The sequence below is a fragment of the Pongo abelii genome, chromosome 3 (assembly GCF_028885655.2).
Source record: "Pongo abelii isolate AG06213 chromosome 3, NHGRI_mPonAbe1-v2.0_pri, whole genome shotgun sequence".
NCBI lineage: Eukaryota > Metazoa > Chordata > Mammalia > Primates > Hominidae > Pongo > Pongo abelii.
In genome coordinates, this window is record NC_071988.2 from 8,019,485 (window position 1) to 8,046,189 (window position 26,705).

General features: G+C 54.6%; 1 protein-coding gene and 1 long non-coding RNA gene across 2 annotated transcripts; both read right to left on the reverse strand.

Annotated features, from left to right (window-relative positions):
• Positions 1 to 4,060: 4,060 nt before the first annotated feature.
• Positions 4,061 to 8,278, reverse strand: MSX1 (msh homeobox 1). The gene is made up of 2 exons (XM_009239784.4): positions 7,575 to 8,278; positions 4,061 to 5,258 (listed from the first exon to the last, which is right to left on the reverse strand). Exons 1-2 carry the CDS (start codon positions 8,041 to 8,043, stop codon positions 4,816 to 4,818), a joined length of 912 nt encoding a protein of 303 aa, XP_009238059.3. The 5' UTR covers positions 8,044 to 8,278; the 3' UTR covers positions 4,061 to 4,815.
• Positions 8,279 to 17,268: 8,990 nt separating this feature from the next.
• LOC129058903 (uncharacterized) lies at positions 17,269 to 24,622 on the reverse strand. The gene is made up of 3 exons (XR_008524336.2): positions 23,520 to 24,622; positions 18,369 to 18,492; positions 17,269 to 17,346 (listed from the first exon to the last, which is right to left on the reverse strand). It is a non-coding gene; the product is annotated as an uncharacterized LOC129058903 (long non-coding RNA).
• Between the last annotated feature and the right edge of the window lie 2,083 nt (positions 24,623 to 26,705).

Genomic DNA, 26,705 nt, shown 5'->3' on the forward strand with positions numbered 1-26,705 from the left:
ATGTGTTGGTTGTGCGTGGCTGGGTGTGTTGGTGATACGTGTTGATTTATGTGTTGTGTTTGTATTTGTCAGCCTTGTGTGTGTGTGCTGGGTATGTGTGGTGGGTGATGTGCGTTGATTTGTTTGTGTGTACCGTGTGTGTTGGTGTCTGCATGTGGGTTATACATATGTGTTGCATGTGTGTGTCATGTGTGTCTGTTTCGGTGTGTATTGGTATATCGTGTGGATGACGTGTGTTGGTCTTGTGCGTGTGCGCACTTGAGGATCTACTTGTCACACAGGCAGCCAAGGCCAGCGTCCAGCACCGGAACTACAGTGAGCAGCCGCTGGGAGAGCTGGCTGTGAGCTGAGGGCCGCGGGAGGGCGCTGTGGGGGAGGCAGGCGGGGTGGAGGCAGGGTCCTCCTAGGCCTGGGAAGGGGGCGGAGTGCGCGGCAGGCGTGGGAGCTGTTGAGTGGAGCGGAAAAAAATTCCACAAGTCTGGAGTGGGGGCCTGGGAGTGCTCTGGAGAGTGGGCACTTGGTGGTGGCACTTGGGGGTCGGGGGCTTCCCAGGGCGTCCGGCGTCGTGGCCGGGGGACTGTTCCACTGTGGGGCGATGCGAGCTGAGCTGCTGGGAGGGCGGGACGGAACCTTGGAGGCCGCGCGGCCTCGGGGGCCCGGCCAGGCCGGCGCCAGCCGCAGAGTTGAAAGGCGGCCGCGGCCTCTCCTCGCCGCTTCCTATTGCGCCCCCGAGGGCTCTAGGCGGGGCGCAGGCCTGGACCGGGCTGGGCTCACCTCCCGGCCTTGGGTCACTAAGGAGGGCGCAGCGGTAGGATTCGCACTCGGGGCCCCTGCCCCACCAGTAACTGTCCTCACTGGGCCTCTTGCTCAATCTGGGCCTTCAGCCCCGGGTTCAGCGATCCGAGAAACTAACCTTAAAATAAGGCGCTCTTAGCGCGAGGTCTTCAGCCCCACCCCAGCCTCCCGGTCCCCAACTGCCCGGGCCCTGCGGACCTATGCTCAAATCTCGAGGCGCCCCGGGTCCCTTGCCGCCAGGTAACCTCATTTCTGCCCCGCTTCCACGCCACGGACTGCTTTGGTCTTGACTGCGTGGTCAGAAGCTGAATTTGAAAAATGAGGCTTCCGTCTCCTCCCCAACAAAACGAAAACGCTTTCACAGCGTGCAGGGCCGGTGAGACGCCCCTCTCATTCCTCAAGGGACAGTGCCTGTTCGTGGTTAGAGCGCGAGGAGTTAAATTCAGAACTAGTTCCCGGATTCTGCGCTCCGTTTTCCAGCGCGACGCGCACTTCGCGGGAGAGCTGCTCAGGCACCAGGTGACCCTCAACCAGATGGAGATGGGCAATGCGGGAAAAACCGGATCCTCGAGTGGAATCCGTGTTGGAATTCCTGCTATGTCCTTCATTAACTGTGTAACCTTGGGAAAACCACGTCACCTCTCTGAGCTGCAGTCCTTTGCGCTATAAAAATCTCCTAGGTTTGTTGGGAGTCAGCGTGAGCGGGAACTCCCGGCACACAGTAGGCTGTGAGTGCAGACTGCTTCCTCACTACCTCCCAGCGCGGAAGGTGGCCGACCTCTCCGCCTGGTAGATCCCATGTTTCTTGCCAGAGAAGGAAATTGGTCCGTAAAGGAACAGACCCAGGAAGCCCCTGCCCACTCCGCCCTCGGTTGATAAACCAGGGAACAGAGTTCGAAGGACTGGGATGGATGAGAAGCAGTGCCGGGAGCGCAGCCGCAATTTCCGGCCGGATCCGGCTGACTGTGGCTCTGGGTGTTCTCCCCACAGCAGTGTGCGGCTCCGAGCCAGCAAACAATTATCGAGCACCTTCTGTGTGCACACCCTGTTCAGAGAGGGAATGCGGAAACAAAAGGGGGGCAAAGAACGGGCTAGACGGACAGAAACAAAAATGGGGAGATTCGGAGGCCCAGAAGTGGAAGGAAGCCCCTATCCAAGGCCAGCAGCCAGAGGCGGAGGCGCGCGCGGGCCGGGGTCCCAGGGCGGCGGGGCCCTCGCACCCGGGCTGAGGCGCAGGGAGGGGGCGGGGAGGCGTGCCCGCCTCGCCTGCAGCTACCGCCTCGCTGGAGCCGCGACGCGTCTGCAGAGCGCGAGCCGTTGCTCATTACCGCAATTATGTTGCTCTAAATTTGCCTCTACCCTAAATTGCCAAACTCCAAGGAGCCAGGAGGCCCTGGAGCCGGGGCCGGGGGAGACACCGGATCCTGCCCTGCCATTTCCCTATCACGGACGCTCGGAAAAAAACTTCAGTGCTGCGGACGCGCAGTAAGCCAAGAAAAGTCAGATGCACCCGGTATTCCCTGGGTGCCCTCCCGCGCGGGGGCTTGTCGACACTTCCCCCAAATCTTGGGGTGTAGGGGGAAGAGTCCAAGGCCCATTTCACAGACGAGAAAACGGTGGTGCAGAGAGATGATATGATCTTTCATAGTAAGTGGCGGGCTTGATCCACACTGAACCACATTGGCTCTCTGACTTCAAGTTCAATACTAACCCCACGACGAGGACGTCTCTAGCGTGTTCCAGAAAAGAACCCAGATTTGCCAGAGCCGGGCGTCCTGCGCGCCGTCATTCGAGGGTTACTTAATTTATAGAGGAAAGAAAAAAGAAAAAAAAACGCGGCGAGGCACTTCAGCCCTAAAGCACCTTTAGAGAGCTGCGTGGTGTGGGAGTCTGAGACCTTGTTATACTTAGCTCCCCTTTGGGGGGCGAAAAGGCCCAGACCCGGGCTCTGGTGCTTTTCTAGAAGTTCCCAGGCCGAGGGCAACAGCTCCGGGGCTCCCCAAGAGCGAAACTGCCCTCCACAGCAAGCTTTTCTTCTTAAGGAGCGGGGTTGTAACAAGCTCATACTGCAGCTCCAGCCAGGGAAGACAGAACCTTTGCCCGAGCTGCAGAGGCTGGAGGATCTGAAGCCCAGGATGCCCCGGAATGTGCCCGGCGCCCGTGCAGAACCTGCCCAGGGCGCGTTCCCGCAACCCTGGGCTCGCTGGGAATTCCTAGACCGACCTCAGGGTCCTGGGGCTAGAAACCGTGCGCTGCGCTTGAGACTCTGTTTTTAACGTCTCTGTCTGTGGAGCTGTTCACCCCTGCCCAAGTCCAACGCCAGGTACCCAGGTTTCGAACCATCTTTAGTCTACTGACCTCCCCCTTAACGGCTTACTGCAGACTGTCCGGCGCTATCTTGCGTGGAGTTTGGAGGAGCGGGCCACCGCGGGACAGAGGCTGAAGGAGGAGAGGGATGCGCAGGTCTGCCGCCGCCCGAACACGAAAGATAACAGAGCGGTGCCTGGAGCTTAATAGGCTTTTTAAACCAGGGGGTAATTTTCTGCATTCAGCATCCTTGCAGAATTCCCCGGAAAGCTAAACTTGGCGCGTGTGCAAATACATTCTCCTGGAAGACTGATCTTAAGACAAACCGAGTTTGTGAGGGTTTGGAAACAGGGCTCCTGCAGGGGACTTTCCAGGCAAGAGTGGAAGGTGGCCCTGGGTTTTCTGTAAACTTTGTTAGGTTGTGTTGTGTTTTTAGCGGCCAGAACAGGGGGTGAGAAGGTTCTTATATTCTGGCAGCTCAAAATTAGTTCCACAAACCGCGTCTACACTGGGGGTAATTTAGAGAGGCAACGCAATCGCTTCCATCCCCCACCTGGCCTCCCGTGGGAAAAACAGATTTGCGGAGGTGGGAATTGTCTGGATTAGCTGTCCGCAGTCATCAAACCATTTGGGCGATTTGCTTTGTTTTCGTAGACAGGTTAAAAGGAGAGAAAGCAAGCCAGAATTGGTTATAGTTTGCCCGAGTAAGTGTCGATTTCAGCTTAAAGTGAATTGGAAAATTGAGCCTAATTATCCCAGGTAATTGCTTCAACTCTCCACTTGACTTTCCTAATGCAGATCTGTCCTGTGTGTTCAAAAAGACACCCCCCTCTATCCCTGCATACCCTGTTATCACCTTTCAAAGTTGCTGTCGTAAAACTACCATCAAACTGAAAAGCAACTGTACACATAAAGAGAAGGCAAGAAGCAAAATTAAAAGACTCAATCAGTAAAGAGATTTTTGTAGCTTAAAATTAATTTATTTAACAAATATAGCTATAATATAAATGATAATAAAATTTCAAATATACAGTATATTACATAGTACACACAATCCCTTCCAAAGGGATGTTTGAGAGCCACACAAATGTACTGTTAAATAGAGTTTTTTTTAAAATTTTACAATTGTGTTTCTGGTACTGGTAAGAGAGAGGTCCCTTCAACCTACCTTTGCAACGCATCTGTGTTTTCCCTGCCCCCCAGAGCAAATGTTTTGTTGTTGAACTTCTCTTAAATTTTCCAATGGAAGAAGCTAGGATTCATCTCCCTGGCTTGCTCGTCTCTCTCTTTTTTTTTTTTTTTTGAGATTGTTCTCATTTCCAAAATCGTCAGACACCGATTTCTCTGCGCTTTTCTTGCCTGGTGTCAGGACAGGGAAAAGCTATGCAGGAGACATGGCCTCTAGTTCTGTTCAACTGCCAATTCTGCTGGGGACCTTAGATAAATCTGTTAACCTCTCTGCCCTCAGTTTCCCCATCTTTAACTCGAGAGTGTAGATCTAAATGCTAGAAGAGTACTAAGGGACTCTTCCAGCCACTTTTTGGCAGGGATCAGACTTCGGAGAGTGAACTCAGGGAGCAAAGAGGTGAAACTGCAGCAGTGTGGGGGTTAAAGGGAAGGCGGCTGGCGGTGCTGAGCAGGGGAGCACGTCGCGGGTACAGCACCAGGGCTGGAAGAATCCGCTGGCCCACAGGTGGGCGACCGTGGGACCCTCTATGTCAGGTGGTACATGCTGTAGCCCACATGGGCCGTGTAGAGTCCCACGGGCGCCACAGGCAGCGCGGCGCGCTGGAAGGGGCCAGAGGCACCGTAGAGCGAGGCACCCGCCGCGGCCGCTACAGCTGCGGGGCCGCCGAGAGGGAAGGAGAGGCCGAAGGCAGCCGGTGGCAGCATGGGCTTGGCGGCCATCTTCAGCTTCTCCAGCTCTGCCTCTTGTAGTCTCTTTGCCTTGGCGCGGCGATTCTGGAACCATATCTTCACCTGCGTCTCAGTGAGGCTGAGCGAGCTGGAGAACTCCGCGCGCTCGGCGATGGACAGGTACTGCTTCTGGCGGAACTTGCGCTCCAGCGCCAGCAGCTGCGCGGTGGTAAAGGGCGTCCGCGGCTTACGGTTCGTCTTGTGTTTGCGGAGGGTGCAGGCTGGGGGGCTCAGCCGCCCTGAGGGCCGAAAGAAAAAAAAAGCACGGGGTTAAGAGAGAAGCGTTGGAGCATAATCAGACCAAGAAGTAGTAATAATAGCCAAACAATACCAGATACTGAGTGCCGCCAAGTGCCTCGGTGCCGGGCATTGCGCAAGGCACTTGAAATACATTTTCTCCAGTTCCCATTGCTACCCCGCAGGGGAGAAGTTCCTGTCTACTTTTTGCAAATGAATAAAGTAAGATTCCAGTAGAAAAATACCCATGTTGAAGGCTCGATGTCCACATCTTAGGCCTAAACAGCTGGGAAGATGTGGAATCACCTTTGTGCTGCCCGGCGGCTTAGGAAGGCCTTCATGGCGGGCCTCCTCCCAGGGCCACCCAGAGGAAAGGTGGATGTTAATACAGTTGACGAAACATGCAGAAAGAGGCCCTGCGCCCAGCCCAAGGGCACATTTAGTTTTACGCGTCGGCCAAACATTTATCAGTGCCCACGGAGTGCTTCAGTGTGGGGCTAGGGCGTTTTGTGGCCTAGAATCCAAATCAAATTCTACACTTTCCCCGGAACACTTCGCTCCTACGGGATTCTAGGAGTAGTTCCCGCAGACCAGAGGTGGAGCAGCGCAGACCATCATGGAGGGTGCACTGTGGCCAGCTCTCTTAGAAATAGAAAGTGTCATCTGGAGCGGAGAACGAGGGGCTGCTTTATTCTAATGGGCTTTTTCTTTAGATTGTCTCAGTCCTCTGTTGGATAGCGTTCACCCCTGGCGCCAGGGCCCTCTGGCCCCATTCAAACATTTGTGTGTGTGTGTTGGTGTTGTTGGGGGGGAGTGTTGAGATTGCCTCTCCCCTCAACCTGTGGCATAGTCAGCAGACACCAACATGCCCAGCTGTCTTTTTCTTTTGGCTTCAAAATAAACCTCAAGGGTGGTCAGTGACGAAGCATCAGAGGGCAGGACAAGTGCAGGTCGGGGATGGGGTCCGCTGGGGACTGCCCCCGGATAAAATGTGGAACAAATTATTCCCAACACAGCCGGGATCGCTTTGACTTTGGGATCTTGGGGCCCAAGGCCCTAAGCGTTGGAAAGGACACTTTGCCTATGCAGCAGCTTTCCTGGCAGAATGTGAATTCAAATCGAAGATGTTTCACCACGCGGGTTTTGCCTAAGTATGCATTTTTTCACACTTCTCTAAAAAACAACAACCACAAACAAACAGAAAAAAAAAAAAAAAGAAAGAAAGAAAACACAACGATCCTTTGGACTTTCAGACCACCAGGATGTGAGTCAAACGAAATCTCGTGTTAACACCCCGCTTCTTCCCCGCTGGAGGCCACCGGGAGTCCGGGAAGCGCTTGGCCCCCAACTAGCTTTCCGCCGGGACGCCCGAGGGGCGGGCGCCGAGAGAAACGTCACTCCCTTCAGCGGCGACAACCCAGAGCGGGGCCACCTTCTCCGGCCATTAGGCTTAGGGAGGGACTGGCCTTTCAAAGACGTTTAATCCCCAGATAAAAATCATTCCTCAGCATCAGGCCATTGAAATCTGGCTGCTATTATGCCGAGCAAAATAATCGGAGGAAACGAGGAAAACTTGGGAATTTCCCGTGCTCCTGAAATATCTCCGAGCGTGTTCTCTGAGTAGAGCAGCCAGGGGGCTGTGAGGCCTTGGAGCGAACCGCCTTGGGCACCTGGAGTCCACTTTAATGGCTCAGTCCTAGACGTTTGGGAGCTTCCGACAGGATTAGAGGGGGCGCCTTCCCCTAATTGACTTGGTGCCCCGCCCCCTCCACTGGAACCTGAATGTCCCCACCCCTGAATCATCCATCCGCCCAAAGCACCAACTATCTGACTCAAACTCAAAGGGCTTGGGGAGGTAGAGTTCTGTAGGAGCTTCGGAACCTCTAGGCAAAGAGGTACTTGAAAAGGAAGAGGGGCTGGGGGACACCAGCTCCTACTGCGAGAAAGTGAAACTCCGGGTGCACGGAAGATGTCCGCACCACACACATTCGTCCACTGGGGTGAAGCCGATGAAACAGAGTTTGGGATCAGATGAGGGATCATGGACCCCCGGGGTCGTTTGGTGGGGCAGGAGGACAGGGTGCCCAGACATCGGTGTCCTATCCGTTAACTCCCACCCGCAGCGTCTCCGGGCCAAGGCGAGGAGGTCTGGAACCTTCTTCCTGGGTGGGAGTGGAGGGAGGCGCAAGACCCGGCCTTGCAGCCCACGGCTCCCTAGCACCGGCTGCCGGTACGCAGGCGCCGGAGGCCAGCAGGAGCCCTCGGGTCCCACACCCCGCCCGGCCCCCTCCCTCGGCGCCTGGATTCTGGCTACTCACTGGCCGGCGGCGGGGAGAAGCGGGGGCTCTGCATCCACGGGGTCCTCTCGGGCTTCTCGGGGCTCTCGGCTTTGACGAGCGCATCTTCTGGCAGCTTGAGGATTCCCCCCACCGAGAAATGGCCGAGCGGCCGCGGCGAAGAGGGCGCGTCCGGGGCGCCCAGCGACCCCGGCGGGACGCCCAGTGGCTGCGCCGAGCCACCCGCCGCCTGCACGCCCTCGGAGGGCGCCAGGGCGCTCTCCTTGGCCCCCGGCTTCCTGTGGTCGGCCATGAGCGCCTCCACGCTGAAGGGCAGGAGCGAAGGGGACACTTTGGGCTTGGCCCCCTCCTCGTCCGCGCCCATGGCGGCTGCCGTGGCCGCGGCGGCGCTGGGGGCCTGGCCCGCGCCTCCCCCCGCCGGCTTGCCGAAGGCGGAGTCCTCCACTTTGACACCGAGTGGCAAAGAAGTCATGTCAGCAGCCGGGGCCATGCAGAGCCGGGCCCCCCCTCCTGCCGCAGCACTGGCCAGCCGCCGGGCATGGGCTCCGGGCGGTCTGGGAGCGCGGCCGGCCTCTGGGAGCGCCCGGGGCCTTGGCCGGGCGGACCCTCCCGCGCGCGCCTCCCGCCCCTCCCCAGCAGGCCAGCTCCGGCGTGCTGGGCCTGGCCCCCGGTCGCCGCCGCCGCGCAGGCAGAGTTCCCGGGAGCACTCGCCGGCTCCGGGCCCTGCCGCGGCTCCCCAGAGAACTTGCTAATAAGGCGAGGCCAGCGCGGCGGCGGCCAATCAGCGCGCGAGGGGGCGGGCCCGGAGCGATCCATTGGGCCGCGCTCCTGGGGACTCGCCGGGAGGCGCTCTGGGCCTGGGGTCGCGCAGGGCAGGGCCCAGGCGGCGGAGGGCAGGGGAGAAGAGGGGGTGCCCGGGAAACTTTCCTCTGCGCTGAAGCCCAAGAGGCCCTCTCTGCGGGAGTCCCCCTGGGTTTCTATCTTTCTGTGTTCCCGGGGGATTTTCCCTTTTTCTCGCCCCTTCTCTTCTGCCCTCCTCTCCTCCCCTCCCCTCCTCAGCCCTCTTTTCCACTCCTCTTTTTTCCCCCCCGTCCTTGTTTCTCTCCTCTACTGCTTCTTTTACCTTTCTCTTTAGTCTGTGGCTGGGTTTCCCTGTGCCTGTCTCCACTATCTGACCCCCACTCTTCTACCACTGTAATTTGAGTTGAGGTTATTTCTTACACATTCCTTTTATATATTTTTTTAAAATACTCATGGCTATTTATCCTAGGAGAAAGACATACTATTAACTTCTTTTCAAAAAACGAAACAAAACCAAACCTTCATTTTCTTCCTGTTCTAAAATCTTCTAAACTTTACCTCGAGGTAAAAGTGGGCCTTTGTCTCTAACTCAGAGCTGGAGTAAACCTTGCGGGAAGAAGCTAGGTTTCTGTGGCGCCAAGGATGTGAGAATACGTAAGATTATCTAGAATCTGCAGTCGGTTTTCATACACGATGTGTATTTCCCCCCGACCCTCGCTCTGAACTTCTGTCCCAAGGGTCACAACACCTATAGCGCCCGGTTGGGGAAAGGAGCTGCCAGATCCTTTTGATATAGAACTTACTGAAATAAAACCAACAGAATCGTCAACGAAACACCGATCTGGCCTTAACGTGACCTCAAACAACGCGTCCTCGGAAACAATGACATGTCCCTATCTCTGGGTCGCTGATCCTGGAGCGGGGAGGCACATCTGGGGGAGAGGGCTGGGAAAGGAGGAAAGTTCCTGGAGGTGGACTCTAGTGTGGGACTTGAGAACTTTTATTTTGCCAATTTCGGAGAAAACGTGATTTAATGTTTGCTGTTAATAATAATAATAATAATAACAGAAAAAATGAGTTGGGGTCAGGGGAGATGCAAGATCTGCTTGAAGCGGGGTCGGGTCTTGGCCATTTTCTGCGCCTGTCGCTTTATGGCCTTTCCTCCCGCGGCCCAGGCCAGCGGCTCTCAGGGAGTGAGCGGAGGTGATTGGCGTCTCACTCGGCCCTGCCATTGATGACTGCGGGGTTCTAATCTCCAGGAAACACAAGGGGCTGCCGTGGCCATTTAGGGGTAATTATCCGAGCGCGGAGGGACAGCGAATTCCCTCGACTTTTAACTGGGCGCAATAAAAGCTGTAGATTAGGGGCGTCCAGATTAGGGAAAATGAATTAGAGCGGGAACTTTATTACCCGGAAGACGTCCGGGGTCTGGCAGCAGGGGTCGGGCTGCGGACGCCGGAGCGATTGGTAGCCTCCCATCTGTCCACAGGCTGCCGAGATATGCTGAGGCCTGGGGAGGTTCGGGAATACCTGCATCTGAATTTTACGCGCATCTCCAGGTTTCTAACGGACCCAAGACTGCAACTCAGGCACTGGGCAGTGGTTGGGGCTTCTAGCTCGAGTTGGGCGGGCTGGACGCGCGGTGCACCGGGGCCTCCGGAGGTTTGCCCGAGAGGGTACAAAGATAGAAGACCTTACTACCCAATTTTGAAGCTCAGCTCGCTGAGGCTGAGCAAGGCTGTAGGGCAAATACCTTGCTAGTAGCCCAGCCAGGACGGCGAACAACAACTTCTTCTTCCTCTTCTTCTTCTCCTTCTCCTTCTCCTTCTCCTTCTTCTTCTTCTTCTTCTTCTTCTTCTTCCTCTTCCTCTTTTTCTTCCTCTTTTTCTCCTCCTCCTCATCCTCCTCCTCTCTTCCTCCCCCTCCTCCTCCTTCTCCTCCTCCTCCTCCTTCTTCTTCTTCTTCTTCTTCCTCCCCCTCCTCCTCCTCCTTCTTCTTCTTCCTCCCCCTCCTCCTCCTCCTCCTTCCTCCTCCTCCTCCTCCTCCTCCTCCTCCTCCTCCTCCTCTTCTTTGAGACGGAGTGTTGCTCTTGTCGCCCAGGCTGGAGTGCAATGGCGCGATCTCAGTTCACTCCAACCTCCGCCTCCCAGGTTCAAGCGATTCCAGGACAGCGAACTTCTATTGCTCCCTTTCTAATCAAACTCTCGCCAGAACAAACCCCTCCGCGCCCAGCCAGAATCTCCCTTTGCGGCCAGGTTAAAGGGGGAGAGGAAACAGAGGCCTATCTGCTTTTGGGGCCATTTAAAAAGCGAGCAGTGTGCCTTTTCGAGTCTTTGCTTAGTTCCGCCCTCTCCCTCCTTCTCCAAATGTTTTGCTCCCAGGTCTCTTTAAGAATCTGATACAGCCAAGAACTTCTTCCTTAGAAAAATGCACATCTACAAAAACACATTACAAGCAACGGTGCAGACAACTTCAGGGTCTCTGGACCCACTTGGAGTCCTCCAATTAAGAACCCCTGCTTTAGGGCTGAGCGGGGGCTTGAACTCAGAGAGTGAAGCCACAGGATGCAGCGGGGGCTAGTGTGGAACTTGCGGCGGTCGCAGTTGAGGAGCGCAGCAAGGCCTGGACTCCGCCGCGCGGGGGGGCGGAGGGGGGCCGGGGGGCGGGCGGCCTGAAAAGGGCCGCATCGCTAATTGCGGGGATAAACAATGTGTCACGATTCCTCAGCGCGCCTAATAGGCAGACTAGGATGTTGTTTTAAGGCGCCAGCGGCGGCCGGATCAAAGGCTGCAGCCGGCGCACGGGCCCTTGAAGTCGCGCCCCTGCCTCCAGGGAGCAAATCGCCTGGCCCCGCAGCCCCAGCCCCGCAGCCAGCCCCTCGGCTTCCCGAGCCGGGTCTGAACGCCACGGTGTCTTCTTTATAGGTTCGGCCTGGGTTCGTGTCTGCTGTCGCCCCGCGCGGCGGGTTAACCGCGTGTAAACGTTGCCAGGCGAGAAGAGTGCATCTGCAGAGAAGGGGGTTCAGACTCGATTCCGTGTCAGAAGAGCGCGGGGCTCTCCCATTGCTCTGCGTCTGGATTGCGAGAGAAAGGTGCCGGCAGTCTCAAGAGAAAGGAGTCAGATAAAAGAAATAAAATGTCTGCCTGTTTCCCAGGGCGTTGTTTGTTCCCGCGGGAGGAAAGGCACGAGTTACAGGGGCAGTGAGAGGGAGCCTTCTCTGAGTTATTTTTTGTCTAGGCCTTTACCGATTTCCCGGCCCAGGGTTTCAGCGAGCAGGCAGGCCCGGGGGCTGAGCCTGTTATCTCGCAGCCAGCTCTAACCTCGAGGCGTTTGTTTCTCCGGCATTTCTCTGCGCTGCCGCTGCAGCCAAGAAAGCCGGGCAGTAATTCATGCCTGGCAAGGGCAGGGCTGGCCCGCAGCAGATAAAGCTCGGGGACTGGCGCTCCGCTTCCATCCTCTACACTTCTCTCCCCTCCCCCCTCGCTCCATCTCCCCTCATTTTCAGGCATCCTAAAGCACTCCCTGCCCCCAAGTAGAGCGCCTCTGCATTTCGAATCTTGAAGACGGATTATCCTTCGCCTACTTTCTGGGCAACTAAACTGGTGGTGGGTTTAGGTGGTTTTTTTTGTTTTTTTGTTTTTTCCTAGAATTTTGCGGGGGTTGGGGGAATGGAGGCAGGGATGGTGGTGTTGCTAGGTATACACCACTCCCGTGTAAAGATTAATTTTTAGAAGGACCCCATCCTAAAGGCGGTTATCCCTATCTGGGTATTGCTGCACCGGTTGGAAGAGCCTGGAGGCTGACTTCTCACTTCGGCATTTGTTGTCGCCTCCGTCGGGTTTTTGTTTATGCCACCTCCCCCTCTTTCCACTGCATTTTGTGACCTTGGCCCAGGAATCCTGCGTGCATTTTTAAAAATGTGCAGCTCAGTGGGATCCCCCGGCAATTAGCGAGCCCCAAACAGTCCTCTTTAATAGAATGAATGTGCTATGAAAACCGATTACCCGGAACGATTTATTTTGGTGGGAATTCACCAATCGCCAGGAGGGCGACGGAGGGGGAGAGAGAGGAGGTATTTTGTCCCGGGGAGGGGGTGGGGGTTGACGGGCAGACAGAAAGCACTGTCACCAGGTCTCCCAATCTGCGAAGGGGGCCTCCCGACCCAGCCATCTCCACTCTTTTGGCCTCTGTCACCTAGAAGTGAGGGGCTGGGAGTCAGGTTCAGCAAACTGTCTGGGAGTCACTAACTTCAGGAGGACTTCACAGCTTTCCAGAGAAAAACTCCGAGCCCTGAGAACTCCAGGGAGTCTTCAGCTACTGGTTGAAGATCCACGACACAGACCTGGAGAAAAACAGCGTTCTGTTTTCCGGAGACCTGGGCAGAACTTGCGCTTTTCAGGAGTTGTGGTACCTCCTTTTAACAGCGAAGTCAAAATACAAACTCTTTGTGAAAATGTTTCCTCCTTCTTTCTAAATCGTCCTCAAAGTGGGTGCAACTTGTGCGGTGGTACAGTCCGCGTGGAGTGGATTTCACCCGGCGCCAGGGAGAAATTGACAAGCCCCACTCCCGGCTTCTGCCCCCATCCCGCCCTTCCCCCAATGTCTGCTCTCCCTACCGTCCCAGGCCCGGGCTTCCTTGTGTCTTTAAATTTGGAAGGGGGTGAGCAGGGCCAGGATCGGCAGGAGAAGAGAGCCCCAACCTCCCCCCCTTTCAAATAGCCCAAATTAATGTGATCGCGACGTGAGGGTGCACTTGGGAAGATGAAAGGAGAGGCCGGCCGGCTCTCCTAGAGCTCTATAATTATAGATAATATATCCCATTTCAAAGCAATTAGACCAATCAGGCGTAACGAACCACTTTGCTGCCGACGAATAACAAAGGCGCACGGTTATTTAAGCCCGGAGATGTCAGGCAGACCCCGAGGCTCCAGGGTCGACCAAACGTCTTCCATTCTGGCTCTGCCCACCCCCGGCGGAGGAAGGCTGGCCCTTCTCCCCTCCAGCTCTGCCCTGCGCAGCCCGCCGTGGGCCCCATCTCAGTTGCGGCAGGGGGTTGGAGGGAATGCGAGGAAGAGAACTGACTTATATTGAGTTGGGTGTCAGGCCCCTTGTCAGAGGTTTCACAAATTTTATCTCTTATAATCCTCTCTACTCTGTACTCTGGGAGGTAGGTATTATTGTCAGATTTCCCCCCGCTCCCCCTCAGATGAAAGAACAGAATCAGAGAGGTTAAGTGTCTTGCTCAGGGTCACACAGCTAGTTAGTAGTGACACCAGGATCTGTTCGCAGGTGGATCTGAACGCCTGGAATCCACTCCCTTCACTCCCGGGTGCAGCCTCTCTCGGGGCGCTTTCAAAAGACGAAATGCATGAAAATATAGCGAGTAGGGACAATGGCTTACGCCTGTAATCCCAGTACTTTGAAAGTCGGGAAGATCGCTTGAGCCCAGGAGTTCAATATCAGCCTGGGCAAAATAGAGGGACCTCGCCTGTACCAAAAAAAAAAAAAAAAAAAAAGGCCAGGAGTGGTGGCGCGCGCCAGTGGTCCCGGCTACTCGGGAGGCTGAAGCGGGAGGATTTTTTGAGCCCAGGAGATCAAGGCTGCAGTGAGCCGCGATCGCTCCACTGCTCCAACCTAGGTGACAAAGCAAGACCCTATCTCAAAAAAAAAAAAAAACCATAGGATGCTCGCAGTATTTTTGTGGAACCGCCTCCCCGTCCCTCCCCCAATCCACGAAATGGGTCTTTGGGCCGGTACTCACTACTTTTCTCTTATGCTCCTCCCCCTCCCGCCCACCACCTTCTTTGGGAGTCCTGAACACTGTCGAGGTTTTCCATGAATTTAGGAAATGTCGAGGATCTCAGGTCTCTCTGAGAAGAAAACAGACCCAGGGCTGCGAGCCAGGTAACCAGCCGAGGGTGGAGGGCCGATTTTTCTAAGCCTCTGTTTGTCGTCTTTGAAATGGGCGAGGATGGGCAGGAGCAATGATCAAGAGACTCCGAAAGACAGAGATGCCCCGTCCCAAGAGGCGCAGAGCCACAGAGGGTTGGGGAGGGTCCTTCCGTGGACACGGCGACGGAGAGAACCGAAGACCTCCCGACGCCTCTGAGAGACCCAGATATTGAGTGAAACTGAAGGCAAGCTGGGGATGCCGAGAAAGGCCAGAGCTGAGGCTGGAAAAGAGGGGCGTCCAGGGAGAGAGTTTCCCCCGGAAAAGCCGCCCCGCGCCCCACCTTCGCGGGGGCAGCTGTCGGGACTCTGCGGGGCTGGGGAGGTGCCTTTCTGTGACAAGACGGCCCACGGACAGCCCGGTGGGTGGGAGGAGTCTCTTATTTTTCTAGGACTCAGGTTTGTCCCTGCCTTTCGGCGACATTCCTTTCCTGTATCCTTCTGTCTGTCTGTCTGCCTGTCTGTCTGCCTCTGAATCTCTGCGCCTAAGGCGGTCTCCCCTCCGAGCGTCTCTGTTGGTCTCTGTGGGTAGGTCTCGCAGCCTCTGTCTCTTCCGCTCTCCGCACTACTTCTCGAGGCGCGTGGCTCGGTCTCTTCGCCTCCCTACCGCTCAGTCGTTTTCTCTGGAAATATCTTTCGCCTCCCCCGCCCCTCCGCCCAAGTTTAAGTCTAGAAGCTGCTGTGACTCCAGCAAGTTCTTCCTGGAGGCAGTCTGCGATTTCTGGAGCAGCCGGCGCACCTTCGGGAGAAGTAAAGTGCCGGGTCCTCCCAGGCAGGAGAGGGAACTCCTGCCGGCGGCTTATCTCCGCGCCTCTCTTTTCACTTCTGGACCGCGCGCTGCACAGTGAACTACCTTCCCCCAGGCAGCTCTGAGGAGCAGTGACCCAGGCTGCAGCAGGCCGTGCTGAGCTAGAAAGAGCCAGCGTATAGTGTTTCATCCCTACTGTCCCAGAACACGAGGATGGGAACTGAAGGGTGCGAGCGGGGCTATGCAGAGGATCTCGAGGAGGGGGAAAGGGTCACCGGGAACCCACCAGGAAGCCCACCGCTGGAGGCAGCAGGCAGCGTCTGTTTTCTGGAGGGGCAGCTGGCACAGCTCAGGGCACCCAGGCTGGACCCCAGCACGTTCCCTTTTGGCTGCTGACCCTGTCTTCAGGGCTGGAAGAGCCACAACCCCGGCCACCTGGAATCTCTGCCCTCTTCCCTCTTGCACTTACCGCCCAGACCTCAGCCGGCCCAGGATAGACAGCAGCAGGCCTACGCCCTGTATCTTTGGGCCTGGCTTTCCTCGCCCTTGAGCGAGATGGAGGGGTGTTCACCTTACAGGAGGGCCTTTCTGGGTAGAGAACAGAGGTCCAGAGGGGACAGTGACTGGAAAGCCTCCCGCATGCAGTAAGTGCTCAATCAGTGCTCGCTGAGCATGAAGGGAGGAAGGGGAGAGTCCATGGAGTTTGCCTTTCGGTCAAAAAACCAATAGTGAATTTCAGTGGGGAAAGTTGGGGAGGTGGAGAACCAATGAGCCAGGGTCCCTGTGTCCTCGGTGAGACCTGGACAAGGTTCTTTCCTCCCTTGCCTCTTTCCTCCAGCCACGGCCTCTTGCTCACCATAGCCCCCACCCCAACCTGGGTTTGCTATGGAGAATAGGGCAGTCCCTCCCCATCCCGGGGTGGGGTGTGGGTGCTGTGTGACCCTTTTTGGTCCTTGCACTTTTCTGAGCCAGGGTCACTGACACGGGTGAGACCAAGCTGAGGGACTGGGGAGGGGAGGGGAGGGGCAGGATGTTCATGCTCACTCCTCTGCAGGCCTTCCTTTAGGCCCAGGAAAACAAAACAAAACAAACACAAAACAAAACAAAACAAAAAAACACCGGGGCTGCAAGAAACTAGACATTTGGGGCAACATTCATCCTCCATAGAAAGGGACACTGAGGCCCAAACAGGAGTCATTTTCCCGGAGGTCTCTGAGCCAGAAACTGGCAGAACTGATACTAAGTGCAGGTTTTTCAACCCCCTACTTGGTGCTTATCCTTCCCCGTCCCCAGAAAGGTCAAGATACCTGGGTCATTCCCCGGCCTCTCTAAGCAGAAGCCACCTGTACCTTGTGGCCTGCACCTTCGCGACCTCACAGAGGGCCATGTCCGTTCGTGAGGACTGGGGTGCAAAAGCCTGTAAAGTGTGGGGCACCCTGCAGCACTCTGGCCCAGTAGGTTCAGAGAGCATCTCTTCTGCTCCCCAGTGTGGGAGGAGGGTGCGGCCTGAGTTCAGTTCTTGGAGCTGGGGGCGCCTGGAGAAAACCCACTTTGACTACGTGCTCCTCCTACGTGCTAGGTGCTTCACATGCACCACCAAAGTTAATTCTCATGACAGTCCAGAGGTGAGCACCACACTTTTCAGATGAGAAAGTGGACACCCCGGGAGTTGAAGCAGCGAGGTCCTGGCAGCACAGCTGTGCATAGGGACCACCAGGACTGGAACCCATGGGCGCCACTGCGTTGTTTCCCGTATACCACGAGCTGGAAGGGGGCTCTGGTTGTAGGCCTTCTGGCCTCTGCATGAGGTGGGTTGGCCCTGGGGGTTGCAAACATCTCAGACTTTGGTTTTCCCTGTACCGCGAAGGTCAGGGAGGCTGAGACTTCCTGGGTCCCCCAGGTCTAGAATGTTCGCAGGTCCCCTGGGCACGCAGAAGGGGCAGGACAGTGATTCCCTGAGAAGTCCTGCCCTCCTCCTCACCCCACTGGGTTCTGCGGGAGGGGGTGGGGGTGCCAGCCTCCACCTCCGACCTGAGCAAGTGACCATCCCCAGATCCCAGTTGCTGCATCCGTGTAATGGACCTGCTAAGCCCCATTCTGTCTTCCTTCTTGAAGTTGTGTGAGGAGGATCTGAGTCCAAGGAGACTGGAAAATCAAGGAGCCGAATACCAGGATGGGAAAGACTATTACTTGTTAATAATAGCACGCATTAAACAATTACTGTTGCCAAGCATTGTTCTGAGTTCTCAGCATGTCTTAATTTACTTCATCTTCACAGCAACTCTGTTTTTATCCCTAGGTTACACAGGAGAAACTGGAGTTAAACAGTTTATACGAGCAAAAATGAGCATAAAACAAGACGTCTCCTGGCGCTCGGGATTTTCAGGGATGAGTCCCACTTCGGAGACTCCCTGCTGTGGACTTCCTGATGAGGAAAGGCAGGGAAGGCTGCTTCTCGCTGCCCCAGTGCCAATCTCTGTGTGTGGCCATGGGGTGGCTCCCCAGAGCGAGCCCATATGGGTCCCTGAGACCAGTACAAAGCCTGACATAAAGAGGGGACCTCAGAAGAGGATGAATGGCTGACTACCAGGCAGTCAACCCTTCATCAGCCAGGCTGGGCTCCTAACCCAGTGCACCCCATACATATGGGCAGCTGTACCCGGGTGGTGGGTAAGGCCTGAGGGCAGAGCCTGGGGGTTAGGGGTGGGGACAATCCATTGGAGTGTTGGTCCCAGGTTTCTTGAATGACATTTTAAAAAGAAAGCTGAAGTCACCCCTCTTCGGTCGCTTATTCTCCTGTGTTTAAATTTCCTGTTTTTTTTTTTTTTTTTTTTTCCAGACAGGGTCTCACTCTGTTGGCCAGGCTGGAGTGCAGTGGCACAGTCTCAGCTCACTGCATCATCCTCAACCTCTTGGACTCAAGCGACCCTCACACCTCAGTCTCCTGAGTAGCTGGAACCACAGGCTCGAACCACCATACCTGGCTAATTTTTAAAAGTATTTGGTAGAGCCTGGGTCTCACTATGTTGCCCAGGCTGGTCGCAGACTCCTGGGCTCAAGTGATTCTCCCACCTTGGCCTCCCTAAGTGCTGGGATTACAGGTGGGAGCCCCTGAGCCTGGCCTAAATCTCCTTTGCACTTGAAGATGGGTCTAGCTACCCCTTCCTCCAATGAAAAGGAAGCTGAGGCCCAGAAAGGTCAGGCAACATGCTTGGTGTCACACAGAACGATCTGTGTGGCCTCCAAGCCCAGTGGCTGTCCCCACAAGGCAGCCTTCTCCTGCCCAAGGCACCTCCCACGGCCGCTTGCTTCCTCACCAGTGTCCAGAGCCGGGCTGTGGGAGTGAAAAGTGGGCTGAGCATCCCCTAGGAAGTCGTGGCAGTGTCTGTCATCCAGAGGCTCCGTCTTTCCAGGAAGGCCAGATTTCCCTCCCTGGGTTTTCTGGTGGAGGAGAGAGAATTATTCTCCTGACAGCCCCTCCCCAGTCTAGGGTTCTCCCAACCCCCTTTAGCTTCTCCTGTCCCAGCCAGGATGTAGGACCACCCCACCTGATGGAAGATTCCATCCCTGGGGAGACCCCCTATCTGATCAAATGCTGGACCCTTGGCCACAGTCCAATTAAGTGAAAATAGATCTGGCCTTATCAGATTCAGGCTGTAGTTCCCGGGGTGGTCCCCTCAGCACCCGGAGGGTCCCTGTCTCTTTGACTTTCCTGCTCAGACACACTTGTTTAAACAGACCCATCAGGGCCTTCAGTAACCTGAGCCAGCCTGGAGGGCAGTTGCCAGGTAAGGCACAGCGGTTCAGATGGTAGATGGGGCAGCCAAGAGCACAGAGGAGGCAAAGGTGGTGTGGGGAGAGCAGGGTGAATCCACCCTTAGAACACAGAGGAGTCTCTGGAGCTTGCTCTGTGGGTTCAAATCCTGCCTCCACTCCTTTCAGCTTTGTGGCCTTGGACAAATTACTGACGTTTTTTGGGCCTTGGTTTCCCATTATGGTGAGGATTCAATGAACATGAACACTTCTAAAGTTCTTGGAGCTGTGTGGGCACAGACTGAGGGCTCAGTGATCTGAAAATCCAGGTGCTTAGCAAGTCATTTTTGCCATCACAACAGCCCTGGAATGTGGTTACTACTGTGCTGCTCTATAGGCAAGAAAGCCAGGGGCCAGAGAGGTCCAGTGACTGAGATTGGCCAATGTATGGAGACTGTGTCCCCACCCAGGCTTGTGGCCCCAGGCAGGTGTTCTTTCTATCCCACCAGGCCACTGAAAAGCTCCTAACTCAGGATCTGAGTGAGGATCCAGCACCTGCCCAGTGTAGGCAGGGGCAGAGCACAGCGCATCTGGGGATGTAGGTCCTTGGCCTCCTCCTCCTCCCAGTCCCGAAGTCCTGGGCCTCAGGTCTCTACAGGAGCCGTCCTCCCTTCTCTGCATCTCCCGTTCCCTGCCGCCTCCACCACCATGTCTGGCTCAGTCCAACAGCCACACTCTTGGATTGCAGTTAGACCCACATGCCAAGCACACTCCTGCCTCAGGACATCCGTGTGACTGTTCACTCTGCCTGACATACTGTTCCCACAGATATCCTCCTGATCCCTCCCTTCAGGGTTTCTGCTCAGTGGGTAAGTCCTCAGAGAATGCTTCCCTGAGCACTTTCACTAAAATAATAGACAACCCTCTCCCCAGCCAGGCAATCTTTTCCAAAATCCTGCTTTAACTTTCTCCAGAGTATGCATTGCCATCCAACATTTTATTATTATCTCTGGTTAGTTGCTTATCTGTCTCTCCCCATTAGAACTTCAGCAGCATATGGACAGGAACTATGTTTTGCTCATGGCTGTCTCCCCAGTACTCTGCACAGAGACCAGCACATTGTAAATAATTAATAAAAACATTTTAAAAAGAGACTAGGTCTCACTATGCTGCCCAGGCTGGTCTCAAACTCCTGGGCTCAAGCGATCCTCCCGCCTTGACCTCTCAAAGTGCTGGGATTACAGGTGTGAGCCACCACACCTGGCCCAATAAATATTTTTGAGTGACTGAATAAATCTCTCACATACGCCCTGTAACTTCATGGCCTCTACAGCCTCAGTTTTCTCATCTGTAAAATGGGCCTAATAAGTCTATGCATCTTATATTGTTGTGAGGAATAAACTAGAGAAAGTGTGGGAAGTGCGTGGTGCAGTGCCTGGCACCAAGGAAACCTGCAGAACTGGTTTTTTGTTTTTTTTTTTTCCCTGACTATAAAAGGTGAGTGGACTTTCCAGAAGGTTTCTGCTCTTGAGTGGAGTTAGTGCAGCAGGGTCAACCTTAATTCTAGGTTTTTATCATTCACCCCAGAAGATAAAGCCATTTCCCATCCTGTATTTTATCTGAGCCTTTCAGTGACTCTATGAGCTGGCCAGGAGATGTCTAGGTCTTTTTGCAAGTGGAAGGACAAGGCCCAGAGAGGTCAACACACTAACCCAGAAGTCACACAGCTAAGCAGCTCTTTCACATTCTTGAGAGAGCTCTCTTGGCCCTACTCTAAGTTCTCATCCAGGGACTGGAAGCTTGCGGCTGACATCCTTGGATCTTACCTATCTGAGAGGGCAGGTTCCAATAGGCTGACCCCTTCAACATGGACTGGTGCCAGGCAGTTTCCCTCAGAAAGACTCTGAGCTAAGAGCGGCCCTGGAGATGTGGACCTGGAGGAAGGGTCGTGATTTGGCCAAGCTGAGTGGAGGGGGCTAAGCAGGTGCAGGTGAAAGGACAAAGGCAGGGAGGTGGAGGGTGCAGGGTATGCAGGGTATGAGTGACCCCAAGGCTCCGGCAACCTACCCTGCTTCTGACACTTCTACCAACTCAGTCTTTGGTCAGAGGAGGTCAGTGGGCCGTTACGGGCTTCCATGGACTCCGTCTCCCCTGTAATGATAGTCGTTCCAGCTGCCTGCTGAAGCCCTCATTTTCCTGTTTACGAGCTTTCCAGAAAACAGAAGTAAGCCCAGCACGCCCCTCCCCTCTTCCTAGGCAGGAGTGCCAGTTCTGCGCTCTGAGTGCAGACAGCAAACCCTCCCTGGGACTCTCCTGGGGCTGGCAGTGATCTTGGTAGCCCCTGGTTGCCTGTGGTGGGGGTGGGGTGTGTTGTGGAGTTTCTGTCTTGAAAGGCAAATTTGGGCTGACATTTAGGCTTTGCCTTCACAATTCAAAGACAGGTGGTGAGAGTGGAAGGCAGAGATGTGATGCTGGCTCAGTGTGAGGCACTGTTAGTGTCTCATTGAATGTGTCCAGCAACCCTGATACCCAGGCACTATGAACCCATTCAATAGATGAGAAAACAGAGGAACAAGAGTCTGTGGTCTATGGCAAGAGTCCTCCTGAATGGTGTTTGCTTCTCACATGTGAGGCAAGTGGAGAAAATTAATGGCATAATGATTACCGCCATGAAGCTTCCAAACACCTACTAGGGGCAGGCTCTTTACACACATTAGCTTGGTTAGTCCTCCCAGCCACATGGGGTTTACACCACAGTCTCCATCTGACAGATGGAGAATATAATGGGGGTGAATAGTCACTCATCCAAGGTCATTCAACTACTGGAAGAGAAGGGAAGACTTTAGCCTCTGAAAGAGTCTCCTCCAAGAGGAAGCTGCCCCTTTGTAGGGAAGACTAGGCATGCTTGTGAAAGTACAATGAAAGGAAACAAACATTTTTGTTGCCTTTTTCCCTGGCAGGAAAAGCCCCCTGGGATTACCCCCTCTCTACATGTGCAAAGATATCAAAAGTAGGACAGAATTCCTCCAAAATCTCAAGCCAGGGGCTGGGTCTCCCCTAGGGAGGGAGCCCGATGAAAGGGAGAGAGAGGGAGGAAGATGGAGCAGGAAGAGGAGGAAATGAAGGCGCATCAAAGCCCCCTGCCTCCTGGCTCCACCGGGCTCTGCTGTGCCCTAGTAGGGTGAGGGCCTAGGTGGGGTTGCGGCCTTCAAAGAGGAACCCTTGAGGCGCTCAGCCTACTGCTACTGAATGCAAAGCCCTAAGATGGGGCATTCAGGGCCTCCCAATGAGGACTTTTAAAAAAATCAGTGCTTGTGGCTGGGTGCGGTGGCTCACGCCTGTAATCCCAGCACTTTGGGAGGCCAAGGGGGGCGGGTCATCTGAGGTCAGGAGATTGAGACCAGCCTGGCTAACATGGTAAGACCCTGTCTCTACTAAAAATACAAAAATTAGCAGGGCATGCTGGCACACGCCTGTAGTCCCAACTACTCAGGAGTCTGAGGCGGGAGAATCGCTTGAACCAGGAAGGCGGAGGTTGCAGTGAGCTGAGATCACACCACTGCACTCCAGCCTGGGCGACAGAGCAAGACTCCACCTCAAAAAGAAAAAAAAATCAGCGATTGTGATAATGTCATAATTAACAATCTTGCCAAGTGGGCCAGTGCTTCACTGACTTGATGCCATTCACTCTTTTTATTTATTTATTTATTTATTTATTTATTTTGAGATGGAGTCTTGCTCTGTCACCCAGGCTGGAGTGCAGTGGTGTGATCTCAGCTCACTGCAACCCCCACCTCCCGGGTTCAAGCGATTCTCCTGCCTCAGCCTCCTGAGTAGCTGGGACTACAGGCCTGCACCACCACACCTGGCTAATTTTTGTATTTTTAGTAGAGACGAGGTTTCACCATATTGGCCAGGCTGGTCTCGAACTGCTGACCTCAAGTGATCCATGCATCTTGGCCTTCCAAAGTGTTGAGATTACAGGCGTGATCTACCATGTCCAGCCCTCGTTCACTCTTTCCATCCAAACTGTGAGGGCGGCATCGTGGTCCCATAGCTCTGGGAGAATGGGGCCAGTCGTTCAGCATGGTGGGATCCCCACTGCACATCAGGGTCTGTTTGACTCCGGGGCAAGGGCTCTTTGGCCCCACCGCACGAGGCTTGGAATCGAAGTTGTCCTATTAGGATGCATATTCATTTCCTAAGGTGGTCCTAACAAAGTACCACAAATTGTATGGCTGAAGACAGCAGTAATGTGTTTTCCCACAATCTGAGGGCTGGAAGTCTGAAACAAAGAGACTGGCAAGGCCATCTCCCTCTGAGACCCTGGGTAGAGGCTTGCCCTGCCTCTCTGGGCTTTGGTGGTGGCCAGCAATTCCTTGGGGTTCCCTGGGTTGTAGCTGCTCACTCCAGTGTCTGACTCTGTCTCTCATGGTGTTCCCTTGTGCATCCCACATCGCGATCCCTCTGTGTGTCTGTGCCCACATTTCTGTCTTCTTGAAGGACAACAGTCATATGGGATGAATGGTTCACCTACTCCAATAGGACCTTATCTGAATTTGATTACTTCAGCAAAGACTCCATTTCCAAATAAGGTCAACTTCGCTGTTCCGAGGGGTTAGGACTCTCACATATCTTTTGTGGCGGGGGTGGGGGGGGTGGGGGAGCACAATTTAACCCACAACAGAGACAGATGCGTGTCCCCTTCTACTCACAGGGAGCTCTGTGGTGCCACTGGTCCCCCGCTCTGAAAGCCACTGGCTCCAAGTGAAATAACGGAAACAAAAACTCCCAGGTGCCCCAGTTCCTTTAGATGTTGTGGCCCATTCACATCCTTTTGCAATGCCCTCATCCAATTTTGTACACTAGCCGGACTGGCATCATTATCGCCACTGTACAGATTACGAGACAGAAGTTTAGAAACATGCCATGGTAAAGCTTAAATCTGAAACAGTATCTGTTTGACTTCAAAACCAACCACCATCCACCCCCATTCCACCAGGGGTTGGGGTGGGCAGGCAAGGGTTAAGGCTGAGGAGGAGGTGGTCCCTCCAGGCCCTGCTGGCTCCCAGAGTGCTGAGTGTGATGCTGGTGTCCAGGCTCTGTCGGTTGCCAGGATGCTGATTAAGATGTCACAGAAGATTATGCTGTCAGGTGCAAGAATCACGCTCCAGGAGGGGTGGCTGCTGGGCCAGGAGGGAGGTTACCCTAGCAACGGAGATGGAACATCCACGCAGTGCAGCGTCCCAGCCTGGTGAGAAGGGCTTGGGGTTCAGCATCACCTGTGCTGGATAAAAAATTTGGCTCTTTGGCCCTGCAGCTGGGTAACTGTGGGTAAAACAGTTCACCTTCTGAGCTTCCTGGCCTCATCTCTGAGATGGGGGAGTCATTCCATCCCCATGTGGATCAAATGGCAGAGCCAGGGAAAATCCCACATCTCTGCAAGCATCTGCCTCATGGCGGTTCCCTGGGAACCCCAGGCAGGCATTAGCTCAAGAGCTGAGGCCCGGGCATGGGCAGGCTTGCCCAAAGGTGGCAAAGCAATGGTGCCAAGTCACCTCGCTGCTGGGACTGAGGTGCTGGGAATGCGGGGTCACCTGGTGATGGGGGTGCCCTGTCTGCAGCCTTCTTTGTACTAATCAGCGGGGGGATCAGCAGATCGTCCTCCGAGTCTCCTAAACTTTCTGCACAAAATAGTGTTGACCACAGCACATAGTAACTGTCTATTCAGTTGTATTTCATGTTCAGCCGTGAAACCTGTCTCTTTAGATGCCTAAAGCTCAGCATACAGCCCAAATGCATGTTGAAGTAAAGGAAAAGATGAATGAAGGTGTTCGCTCACATTGCCCCTCTATTCCTTGGAGTAAATTTCTTCTGTCATTGAGGGAGAAATATTCTTTCTCTCTTGCAAAGCTACTCTTTCCCCGTGTCCTTAATTCTGATCTTATTTTCCCAAGTCCTGGCTTTCATTCACCCACCCACCATCCACCCGTCTCTCCACCCACACATCCAGGCAGCAGACCGTGGCTGAGTGTCTGTCTCTGAGCCACATCCTGTGCTAGGCCAACAGGGCCAAGTCAGACTGGGATCTTGGTCCAAACTAGTTCTCACTCAGCCTTGTAGAGGTGTGGGGGCATGAACCCAAATCCGTGTGATGCACAGTAGAACTCGCAGGCTGTCTCGGAGAACGGGACACAGCAGAGGAAGGAGAAATTATGTTCCACTCAGAAATCAGGGGAAGCCAGAGCAGACAGCGACCTCTCTTTGAAGGAGGAGTATTTGGGCACAAGAAGTGAGCTAACAATCAACTGGGAAACACCCTTGTCTTCCACAGCCCTCACCACATCCTGATGTCTCCTCTCCTTTGCAGAGCCCTCACATGGGTTCAGAGAGGTTAACTAACTTCCTCCAAGTCACCCAGCTCATAAGTGGTAGCGCTGATTGGAGAAGCTTGAATGGCGATCTTCACAAAGGCCTTCCTGGACCACTTCTGTGTATCTCACTCGGCCTGTTTTCGGTCACTCCCTGTCCTGTGTCTTTTGTCCCTCTCCCCTGCTGGAAGGCAGGCTCCACGATGAGAGGGGTGGGTGGCCTGGCCTTACCTCTGCTCCGTGCCTCGCCCCTGGAAACTAGTGGGTGCTCAAAGACATCTTTCTGAGATGCTGGGATGCACCAGTCCCTGTTCTGAACCAAAGGACTGTTACCTGGTCCCCAATCTTCTTTCCACTCCTGGTAGCCCTCTCCTTGGGGGTCTGATCTGCCCTCACCGCTCAGCTACCTTTTAACTCTGGCCCCTTGGCTCCACAGCTGGGCCCCTCAGCCAAACATGGTTCAGGTTCGGTGTCTCCTGGCCAGGGCTGGCATCCTTGCTGCACACTTCTGATCATCTCAGGAGCTGCATACCTCACAAGCAGATAATTGAAAAGATTACCCTGAGATGGGACTCGTGGAGGCTGATTTATTGTGCGTCATCCCTACTTCAGGATTTTTATTAGAAATTGAAGAATGGCTTTCCAACTTGAGGCTGTGTTTAACCTCCACCAGTCCTGCAAACCAACAGTGGCTCCCAGAGTGGCTGCAAAGTCACTACGCACCAGAGCTCTGCCCTGCAGCAGCACCCTTGAGTGGCTCTCACTCCAGAAACAGAGCCTCTCCCTCTTTTCTTTTCTTTCTTTCTTTTTCTTTTCTTTTCTTTTTTTTTTTTTTGATACTGAGTCTTTCTCTATTACCCAGGCTAGAGTACAGTGGTGCGATGTTAGATCACTGCAACCTCTGCCTCCTGGGTTTAAGCAATTCTCGTGCCTCAGCCCCCTGAGTAGGTGGGATTACAGGCGCCAACCACTACACCTGGCTAATTTTTGTATTTTCAGTAGAGATGGGGTTTCACCATGTTGGCCAGGCTGGTCTTGAACTTCTGAACTCAGATGCTCCACCCACCTCGGCCTACCCTCCTTTCATTTCTCCCTCCTTTCGGTGCCTGGGGGTCTTGAGAGAACTGGTTAAGAGTGGGCACTTGAGCTAGACTATCCAGGTTAGTGGGACAGGGAGGAGACTGGACCTAGAACGGTGTGCTGCAGTGGAGGCAAATATTACGTGGAATCCACTCTGCTCTGGGAAGCCCTCCTTAATTCTGCTCTTTCCTATCCGGAAGTAGTCCCTTTCCTAGGTGTGTCCAGAGCTCTTGGCTGGTGCCTATGTCTGTAGCACCCACCCTGCTCGCCTGGCACTGGAGTGGCTGTGTTCACTGTCAGCCTGTTCCTTCTCCTTCAGGGCAGAGGCTCTGTGGTCTCTGAGCACAGAGGCCAGGAAGTGGGGGATGATGCCAGGTACTAGGGAGGGTGTGGGGTGGGGAGTGGTTAGATGATGTATTGGACCTCATAGGCCAACAGGAAGATCAGCTG

Bases quoted from the DNA above. Each gene is read 5' to 3' on its own strand.
- MSX1 (XM_009239784.4), bottom strand. From the start codon at position 8,043: ATGGCCCCGGCTGCTGACATGACTTCTTTGCCACTCGGTGTCAAAGTG. The intron at 5,259-7,574 runs GTGAGTAGCCAG...TTCGGCCCTCAG, and splicing joins CTTCTCCCCGCCGCCGGCCA to GGCGGCTGAGCCCCCCAGCC.